General features: G+C 40.8%; 1 protein-coding gene across 1 annotated transcript; it reads left to right on the top strand.

Moving 5' to 3' along the window:
- Positions 1 to 206: 206 nt before the first annotated feature.
- On the top strand, positions 207 to 722 carry LOC125032880 (extensin-like). Its single transcript, XM_047624266.1, has one exon. It carries the CDS (start codon positions 207 to 209, stop codon positions 720 to 722), a length of 516 nt encoding a protein of 171 aa, XP_047480222.1.
- The last annotated feature ends 10,638 nt before the right edge of the window (positions 723 to 11,360 follow it).

Raw genomic sequence — 11,360 nt, 5'->3', positions numbered from 1 at the left:
AATAAATATTTTTATTATTATTATTATTATAGTTATTAATCAAAATCATCATCTGTATTATTAACACCATTCATATCATTCTTTGAAAATATCAATCAATATTATTATTTTTCCATAATCAACATAATAAACCATATCTATACAACCTCTACTAAATCATACTCAACCACAACAACACCACCACAGAACAAACAACTACAACAATCATGAGCAACAACTACATCAAAACAATCAACAACAACAACCAACATCACCCACCCACCTCAGCACCTCCCCCACATCAACACCAACACAAACAACCCATACAACCAACAAAAACAACTACACAGCACAAGCACCAGCACCACCACCAGCTCCCGCACCAACCCCCTCCCGCCCACCCACCCCACCACGACCCACCCCAGCCACCACCACCACCAACACGCCCACCCCACAGCACCATCACGACCACCTCCACGACCACGACCACCCCCACCCAACAACCTCCTGCCCCAAAACCATCAACAACAACCTCCACCCACCCCTACCACCCCACCATGCCACCAGGCACCTACTCCACCACCACCACCACCCCAATCCAACCGCCACCCACCGACCCCAGCCCGAGCCCCCCCTACAGCACCTCCAGCACCACCACAGCACCAGCAGCACAACCACCACACACCACACAGCACCACCACACACCTCCCCCCTGCTCCACCCACAACATTGACCACACCTAGCTCAACAGCAACAGCACCCCACGACCACCAGCACCATGCATCGCAGCAGCACTAGCCCCATGCAGCACTCTCAGCACCATCAGCATCCTCCACCACCACCATCAACACCACCACCGACCACACTGCAGCACCAGCCCCAACATGTGCACCCCTCCCACAAACACATACCACCAACACCAGCACCAGCAACCCACCGTCACTCCCTCCACCCATGCCAGACCACGCACACCCCAAACCCCACCCCCCCCCACCCCGCTCACCCTCACAACATCGACCCGACCAGCAATCGATGCCAGTCACCAAACTCCGTATAACTCACACAGCCAACACCGAGCTTCACGAAGCATTAGCGTGAGCCTGTTGCCGTCCAACGTCAAGCCAAGCATATTGACTTTATGACATTCTAATCGGGGAGTGCAGGTTTACGTAGCGAATCACCTAGACAAAGAGCCCCAACTTTTTATACCTTTTTTTTTTTTTTTTTTTTATAAAGAAAACGGTATCTCGTCAGAATTTCGTCAACTAAAGTCAACTGGTCAACGTTCAATTTCTCTTGCTTTATCTATCTATTTCAAATCTAATTCAAATTTCTTTTATAATTTGTTTATTTATCGTCTGTATTCTCGGTAAACTGCTATCTAGCTATCTCTTTATCTATCACTTCTATCACCTATTTATCTATCTATCTCTGGGCCCTATCTGGTTCTTCTACTGTTCGTGTGTCTATGAAGTATGTATTAGGTATCCCCTGTTCTCTCTCTCCTCTCTTTTCCCATCGGGTCTCTCTTCCCCTTCCTTTTCTCTGGGTTTTTTTCCCCCCCTCTTCTCTCCCCTCCCCCCCTTTTCCTTTTTCACTCTCCCCCTCCCCCCTCCCCCCCCCACCCCCTCCCCTCTCCCCTCTCTTCCCCCTGTCTTTCAATAGATTATTAAAAACCCCGATTATACAATTTTTAAAATTTCCAGCAAAGTGCCCACCAGATTTCCCGAGACGGGGCAGCGAGCGCAGGCAAGAAATAAGATCTAAATGACTTAATGTAATAACTTCACTATCAAATGTCTGGAACTGAAATCCTCTCCCCCCAAGATTGTTTTCTACCCCGCGTTCTCCGGCTGTTCCTCGAGACATTGATCGCCGGCTCGAGGACGGGGGAGAAGAGAAAAGCGGGGAACTAGACAAGAGATCGATGAAAGGGTTTAGATACTATATACACGACATGTTACAACCAAAAATATTAAATTATATAATATATAAAATTATATATAATATATATATGTGTGTGTGTGGTGTGTGTGGTGTGTGTGGGGGGTGATCCAATATAATATTTTTTAAAAAAAAATCTTAAAATTATATATATAATTAAAAAAAATGTAATATAATATAAAATAAATAATTATATTTAAACCCCCCCCCCCCCCACACCCCCCCCACCCCCCCCCCCCCCCCCCCCCAAACCCCCCCCCTAAAAAAATATAATAATACATTTATAAAAATCAATTATTCCCCCCATATAAACATGATATGTGTATAAATATAGTGGTTGTGTTAAAACCCTTTATAAAAGGTATTTAAAAAAAGTAATAACCATAAATTAAAGATACATTATTTTATGTATATTTTAAAACCCCAACACCCCCCCCACCCATCCCCCAACCCCCAAAACACAAACAACACACACACCCCCCCACCCCCCCACCCCCCCCCCCCCACCCCCCCACACCCTACCCCCAAAATATATATATATTTTATAATAAAAATAAATAATAAACCCCCCCCTAAACAAACACCCTTCCTTTCCCGTAACGTTGGATAAAAACTGTTCAAACCCGGGGAACTAAAGCTCATTTTTCGCGTCGCCCTCGTCAAAGGCCCATCCAGCAGGACGCTCCATTAGCAGCCTTATATTATTCCGCCGATAGCAAGCAGCACCAACCAAATACTTTCATATTTTTATCGGAGTCCTCCCAAGGGGGCGGGGCCCCCGGGAAACCCCTTTCCCCCCTTTCCACCGGGGGGATTATGATTTAAATATTAACCGAGCTAATGGGGCGTTTATGGAAGGAGGGGGGGGGGGGAGGGAAAGGGGGGGACAGTGACCGAAGGAAATGAGATGGGAAAGGGTGGAGTGAGAGGGGTAAAATAGAGAAAATGGAGAGAGAGGGGAAAGGGGGGGAAGGAGAGGGATATATAAGAAAGATGGAGAGAGGGGGGAGGGGGGGGGAAGGATAGTACGTTTTTTCTGTGTATGTATACACCACTGAAGAGAATGGTTATTTTCCTACACAGCAAACTGACACCATATGTCACCTTATATGCTTTCTAACCTGCGTTCTCTAAAGCAAAAAATGCAAGGAGAAAGTGCAAAGGATCTGAGCCAAATCAGAGACCCATACCCAAAACTCCTGGCATAGATTTATAGTAACTTTCTTTTTTCATTCTTCTCTTTTTTCTTTTTTTTTTTCTTTTTTTTTCGTTTGATCCCTTTAGCTTCTCGTAAATATATTTCTTCTCTCTCTTTTATCTTGTGCCTGTTACTCTTTTTTTTTTCATTTGTTTTTCTTTACTGTTATTTCTTGATCTTTCGTTCATATGTCTTTGTCTATTCGGTGGTTCCTTTCGGTCTCCATGAAATTTAACATTGTTTAAATGTTTAAGTTTATTGTTTATTGCGCCTCTCTTCTTATCATTTCCTCTCTTCTCTTATCTCTCCCAGGCGTTTACTTCCACACGCATTCTTTTATTCTTTTTTTTTAGCCCTGCCTTGAGTCCATGGCGCTTCCTTCCCCCGACTACTCACTGACAAGATTCCATATTTTCCTTTTCTTTTTCCTCTTTTCTTCTCCCTTTTTGGTCTCTTATCTCAGGACCTTATTTCCTCAAATTGTATTCACGTTTCCTTAAATCTTCCGCGTCCAATTTTTTTTCCCCTCGACTATTTATAAGCCCACGTGTTAAGTCTCCTCTTCTAGTCCACCCCCTTTTTTATTAAAATTTATCCTTTACACCCAAGAAAATCGATTTTTTTTCGTATTTCGTATAAACTTCCTTTCCTTACTTAAGATCATTTTTCTTATCGGATCTTCCAACGATTTTAAAGCGATTGAAAGCTTTCCTCTCGATTTTTGATCATACTTTGTTTGCAATCATCCTATATCGTTTTTGTTATTTCCGCAGGGGACTAATCCTCCTGATATTTTGTTTTTCCCCCTCCTCCGTCCCTTATTTCCACAGGCTTTCTCTCATACTGTCCCTTTATACCTTGTTAACGAAAAAAAACACACCTCCATTAAGACTCTATGACCTTCAGACCTTCAGACGCATCTTCCCTTCATAGGATTACCATCTTTCTTCCAATGATCTTCATAATCCTTTCACCATTTCCTAGAGATCTTCCTTCAGATCTTCAAATATTCCTTCAGACTACCAGACTTACCTCCATACATCCCTTTTCAGACTTTTCAGACCACCCCTTGTCACAGCATCATACCCCCCCGCCCCCACCCCACACCTTTCCCTCTCCCCCCTCTCCCGTCTCCCCACCCCCCCCCTCCCCAAGATATAACCGTTACACCGATTAGGGGTACGACTTTTATTTAATAGCTGGACTACAACCGCCCCCCCCCATTACCCGCCCCGGCCATAATTTAAGCATTGTGTTTATTCTCTCAATCGCAGACGCTTTCTTAGGATAACCAGTCCCTTTTCCACTCCCCCCCCGGCTATTTTTTTTCCTCCTTCTGCGGGGACAAAAATGAACTCCTCCCGCGCAGGTTAGGGCCCACAATGTTTCAATGCCATCAAAATAAGAGATTCGCTCTCAAGGACTTCAGTATATCGATGAACCAGCGCGGCCACGATTCGCCCAGGCGAAGAGCGCACATGAGGTGGAGCCCCCTACCCGACGCCCAAACGGTCATCTTCCCTTTCATGAGGTAAGCATTTGTGCCGACGCACACCTTACCGACACGGCCAAAAAAATCAATAAATAAAAATAACTAAATAGCCATAAACAAAACAAGATACCCACCGAAAAAACCAAAATCAAAGTAGGTAAACCCCCACTCAACCCACCAAAACAGCGGGGGGGTTTCCCTGAGGCGCCGGATCACGCAAAGCGTTCAGCACTGCGAGACTTTCCTGAACAACCCGCGTCCCCTCTCTTTCCCCCATATTTCTCTTTCCCTCATCCTTTTTTACCTCGCCTCTAATCTCCCTCTCCCCTCACCCAACCAACCCCTCTTCCTCTTGCCTCTTCTTCTTTTCCTTTCCCCCCACCCTCTGTTCCATCCCTCGTTCACCTCCCTCTCGTCCGTCCTCTTGCCATCTTTTTGTTTGTTTTTTTTTTGTTTTTTTTTTTGTTTTTTTTTTTTTAAATTTTAAATCTCTCTCATTCCACTCTTCCTCTTTCTTCCTCTCTTTCTTCTCTCTTCTTTTGTCACTTTTTCGTATTATACTCTGCTAGGTGCGTAAAAGAGCAGAGATATTCACAACTCTTGCCATACAGCCGGGAGAATCATCCAAGTCAAGTAGGGAGTTGGTTTTACCCTCTGGGCAATTGGAGGCACACCTGTTATATAGCCCGCTACAGGGATGCGGTCTCATGCAATTATTTGATCCTAACACCAAAGGGATTAGGGTAGATATAGGACGAATGGTCCATATGCGGGGCGTGGTATCTTTATTTAATTTTCCGATTGTATTTATATAAATGGTAAATTAAGGGAATTATGGCTCGTGCGACATCGATTTACAAGAATTTTACTTTGGCGTCTCTATCTCGTCTCTTTCTCTGAGCTTTCTCAGCATAAAATATGGCGAATAGTGTCCAATAAGCCTTTTAGGAGCCTAAAGGGGTTCGATTAATTGGTTGCTGGTTCCTGTGGCCGATAAGTACACAAGGCTATGAGCTAGTTCCGTATTGGAATACGGATTGTCCTCTAGAATTATGTCCTAGTCTGCAAGTCATTAGATTGCATGGACTGATCATGAGCATTTATAGCTCACCCGAAAAAAATGCTATCATCAATGCTTCTCACAGTGTCAAATCAGTTTCCACACAGTCGGGCCGTCGTTTCTTGTAGGCATTATAAGGAGGGGGAGTAATGTATGATCGAGCAGAGTTGGTGTGTAGGTAAGTAGAGTGAGAGAGTTGAATGGGGAGGAGGGAAAATAAGGGGGGGGGTATTGGGTCAAGGTCTGGGTGGAGGGTGGTCGTGGTAGGGAATGTATAGTCGTGGGTGGGTTTCTGAGGGGGTCTTTCTCATTGATAGAATAGGCTGAACATGATTTAAAGGCAACCAGGGTTAGTCATCGCGGAGCGGGAGCATAGCGCTGCCTCTTCGCCCTCGGTATCGCAGTTAGCGGTCCGTTTCTACCGCACGTTCGGGTAAAGATGAGCTGCGTGCTGGCTGCATTCTGCAGATCATCTTCATACATCGATGCAGCAGCATCAATCATGAGCAAGTGACATGACTCTGCTGTGCAATCAGATTCAGGTATTCATTTCGGTGGTGACTGTGCATTGTTTGCTGGATAGTCCATGTCGATGCTGGTTTCTTGAGTAGCAAGGTTATCATCTGTCATTTAAGCATTATCATAACGCATGAACAACTCAGGCCAGTATGCAATCTTCCTACTCATGATTACAGTTGATTGAATAACAAGTATTACACACTGAGAAAATGTGGCGGGATTGGAAGCCGGAAGTGGAGGGGCGCGCATTGGCGTGAGGCGGTGCGTGACAATATAGGACAAAACACTAGGAACTAAGTGAGCAGATACAAAAAAAACAAATACAAAAACAAACAAACAGAGAAAAAAAGATAAGAAAAGACAGACATTTTTTAAGGGGGGGGGCAACGGGGGGGGGAGGGGGTGGATGGAAACGTGTTGGGGTTGCAGACTAGGCCCACAAGGGGATATATTGGTATCTAGCAATTTATATGAATCCTATTGGGGTCAGTATCTTGTGGGGAGTCTACTGCAGGCGTCGTCAGATCGGAAGCCGGAGTTATACCCAGGGTTAATAGGAGGTCTGGTCAGCTCCTTTTCTTCTTCGTACGTGGGAGTAACGTATTTTATAGCATATTGAAGTAAGATACTCATTTGATACGCTCACATTCTAACAATACAGAAGCCGTTATACAACACGCCAGGAACTCTGTTTCGGAAAATGTCCTTTAATAGTGTCTACAGACACTCGATCGCTTATGCATGAGCAAAGAAAGAATCGTACTGCTTAAGCGGTTGGTGGCTACTCTACATATCATGGATATATTGGTGATATATGATTGTCATATCAATCAGCTAAAACAAATTTCTTGATGACAATTACTCTACAACTTTCATTTGATTCTTTTACGAATCCATAATGTACCAAGCCCTGATTATCTAGTATGATCGACTTACTACCATTAAACGTGCAGTAAATTACTGATAAAATCTACATTAAAGTGTTACCTATGGGCATTAGAGAAAAAGACATCCGGTGCAAGAGAAATAACCCTTCTTAATGATGACTTAACTTGAGATAGAGACATGATTGCGCACTACAACTCAAGTATACCACTCCATCCTTTTATAGAATGGCACACTTATTTCCATTCGGCAGATTATTCCCCTACTGTTTCATAGCTGGTACCATATCATTAGACAGGGATTGTGTGAATAGAACACGCTTTGTGTGTCATTAGAGAAAAGTTTGCACTCAATGTAGGCTTATCATCCGCCGCACTGGGTAGACTAGGACTGATAAATGGAACGATAGAGGGGAAAGAAAAATGATTAGCTGAAATCTACCCATAAACAGATTATCATAAGCCGTTGGAGACAGAAAAAGCTAACAATGGGGGGAATACACGAGAGCAGGAATAATGAGTGAAGAACGAGAGATGTTCCAAGATCCGTCTAGAGTTTATCGTGCGGGTCAGAATATATGAGAGAATGTAGTGAGCGAAAACAATAAGAAGAGGGTGGGTGTATTTTAAGGCGCAAGCAGGGATTTGCGGGGGCGGATGGACTAGCCATGAGTGACTCAAATGCATTATTGACGGCAGTCTATATCTTCAACTCAAACATCTGGTTATGAGGTCGTGAAAGTAGAAAAAAAAAAACACGATAACTACTTCTACCACGACTCAACTACAAACACACTCACAACACTCCACAACAACAGCACACTCACACACACAACACAAGCTCACACACTACGACACAACACGCAACACACGGATGCTCAGGAAGCGTAGAGGGAATAAAAAATATATATCTCTGGGGGATATCATAGTCTCTCTAGTATAGGGTAATTGATTAGTGAGTATATTAGACGAGTTCGGTAATTGTACTTAAGACACGAATGACGTATGCTAACGTAAGGCACACTCATTGGTCATTTAGGGGAATAAAAGGATTATTATATATGGCTAGCGTATGAATATTAATAGTGGGGGATTATGAAGAGGATACTTAGGAGAGAGTGTGGTGGTATACAGTATTATATATATTAAGTTAAGTATAATTTTATTAAGTCATATATTTAGTGTTAACTTTTTTGTATATATATAGAATTAGGGGTAATTTAATAAGTATGATCGTTATATTTTTTATATAAAATATATATAGAGAAAATTTATCATTTAGGATCTGAATGGTTGAATTTTTTACTGCCATGAAGTATTAATGTTAGTCGTTATATACATTATCTTATTATATTTTAATTAGTATATAAAGAACTATATATTGAGGCAGTTTGGGATAAGGGGGTTAATTAATTTTGGGGGGGGGGGGTAATAATATAGATTACAATATATATCAGCGATAGATGCATATTTAATATATTCATAATTTAGTATTTAACTTATATGATGCTCTCTAGCAGGCGTTGAAAATTTATTTGTATTATTCATTTACTCTCTTCTAAGGTATCTCTATATCTAATATCTATTATTTTATAGCATATTTAATTTTACATAATTTATATAGTATATAAAGATGAATATATATATATATAATATCTATATTTTTGATATCTCATGTAGATAAGAAGTATAATTATATTCTCTCTATTGTTATATATATTTATATATATTATATATTTAAGGGGAGAGTTGGTGTAAGAATTTGATATAATGTTATCTGTATTTGATTAATACTGATTATCTATACACGTTCTCTTCGTTATCATATCTCTACTACAATCTAGAGTATATTAAAATTAGTCTACTCTCTGCGAAAGCTCGGGCACGTCTTTTGGATTATGGTTGCTTGGGATAAGCGGACGTATATAAATTAATTCAAGAAATTTACAGATTCAGTATCATCTACAAAATAATTGTGTGATTATATAATCAACTATCTTTAAATCTACTTTTATATAATATCTATCACATATTATTTAGTTTAAGATATCTTTTGGTTTATGATATGATCTAAATATCTTGTTTTTGTGTTTTGGCTTGGATTTACTGAGGCTCTTTTAATGTTTTTTAAAACAATACAATTCTTAGCTGAGCAGAAGATATCTTATAAAAGTTATAATTTAATAATAGTAATCTTATTATAATATTATTATATGTGTATATGAGCTTATGTATTTAGGGGATTAAGTACATAATTATACTCAGGGTTATACACAATCAAGATTATTTAGCGTTCTCTCCACTCTCAGCTGATCTCCTCGTTCTATTTATTCTCACATTATCTCTAAATTAACACATCGTACAATCTGTTTCTAGATTATTTTTGTACTTATCTAGATATATTGAGACGATATAGTATTACTAAGGGGTCAACGACGATATTTTTACTGTGATATATTTTTTAAATTTAATTATTGTAAACAGAATGATAGAGAGATTCAATTTATTTAAATTTCGCTACTTACCACTACACATCTTCATAATAAGTCTATCAAGGCTACGACTCTATACAACACGACAAGACACCACACACAGATCCGCACCAGGGTACGCACACGACACAACTATAATATACAATAAATACTATCATACAGGTAGATAAAAGGCAACGTATATAAATACAACTTATTTGAATTAGGTATCGCTATGATAAAATTCTTGAGATTTTTTACTCTCTCCTCGCGGTCGCGCGTCATGAGATACTGTCCAAGGAGTCTGTTTTCGGGTGTCTTTTCTCAGTTATGCACTCAGGAGGGAATATTTAGGTATTGTCTGAGGTCAAAATGATGGAAAATTAAACGGGCAGAGCCTATTATGGTTTGTACATAGCCGAGGATTCTTCGACATGATGTTATGGTCTATTTGGGATTTGGATATATGAGATGTCTGCTTACTATATCGTTGTAGATTTGTCTGGAAGGAGTGAATGGTCTTATGATGGATTTTGCAATCTTATGATGGGAGCGTAAAGGGTTAGGCGCGATGTGACTTTGGTACTAATGCGATATTCTTCATACGGGGTCGGGATACTCAGAGGTAGCTACTATTGAGTCGATATAATACATGGTACTATTATATGTTCTTAATTTCTTTGATTGCCTCTTCCTGCATCTGTAACTATAGACTAGGCTTCATAGTGATTGGATGAGAATATGAGCGTGTCCCACGGGCGTCGTGAGTCATGTGTTTGTAGCGATATTTCTTCATGTATCAAGTATAATGTTCACACTTATATCGTGCAGTAGGATTTTTTTCAAATCCGACTGTCGCAATCGGATTCTGGGTTATTATATGGCGCATCGGATGAGTGTTAGTTTTTTTTATGATGTGTTTTCGGATGATGATCGTTTTAAATTGAACTAGTAGAATGAATAGTTCAGGTAATGTTAGGTTTTGGGAATATTATAGTTCGTTTGAATTGGTTTTAGCGGTGGGGGACTATATCCTCGGGTAGCCATTAACTTATTCTATATGGATCATTTAGCTAGAAGAATATTAGGGAGTCGCTTTGTTACTCTCTTGGATAACGTAATTTTTCCTGTAGTAGAGACGGGCTAGCATGGCTGTGAGATGGGGCTGCATGAGGGGATCGTATAAACAACAGTTGATAGAGTGCCTGAAAGAGGCAGTTTCAGACTCACTTGTCTGTATGATTGGATCTCAATATAGGGGCCATAGAGGGATGGGTCTGAAGATCGTATAGCCTGAGTCTGGAGGACGCTTGAGGTGTGTTTGGGGTAGGGTTATGTAGGAGTTTATATGGATACGTTATCCTGAGAAACGGTAGAATACCAAGATATGTACTGATATTTTAGATGAATAGTATTGGATCTTCATAATTATATGCACGCAGGGGAATGCATATAGAAATTGACTGATAATAATAAATTATTTAACTAAGATAGATCTATAATATTATAGACAACGATTAATAGTCATGAAAGTTCATCATGCAGAGTGGAGCCGACCGCTGCGCAACGCGTCTGTTAGGGTACACAAACATAATTAATTTGCCATATGGATCTATTCATTTTGATACAAAATCCTGGCATTGGGGATGCTGTATGGCTCTCGAATGCAGTCTATGCAATGATACAATATCATCGTGATGACGTTCGTGATTATTGCAATTTGTTGTGTGGGGTGGGGGCAGGGGGGGGTTAAGGTGATGATAGGGCTACAAAAGAGATGAGAGAGTGTAGAGTATGAATAGCGAGAACGAAG

This window comes from Penaeus chinensis, chromosome 15, assembly GCF_019202785.1.
Source record: "Penaeus chinensis breed Huanghai No. 1 chromosome 15, ASM1920278v2, whole genome shotgun sequence".
NCBI lineage: Eukaryota > Metazoa > Arthropoda > Malacostraca > Decapoda > Penaeidae > Penaeus > Penaeus chinensis.
Note: the sequence above shows the minus strand (reverse complement) of the source record. Positions and strands in the feature narration are given on the sequence as shown.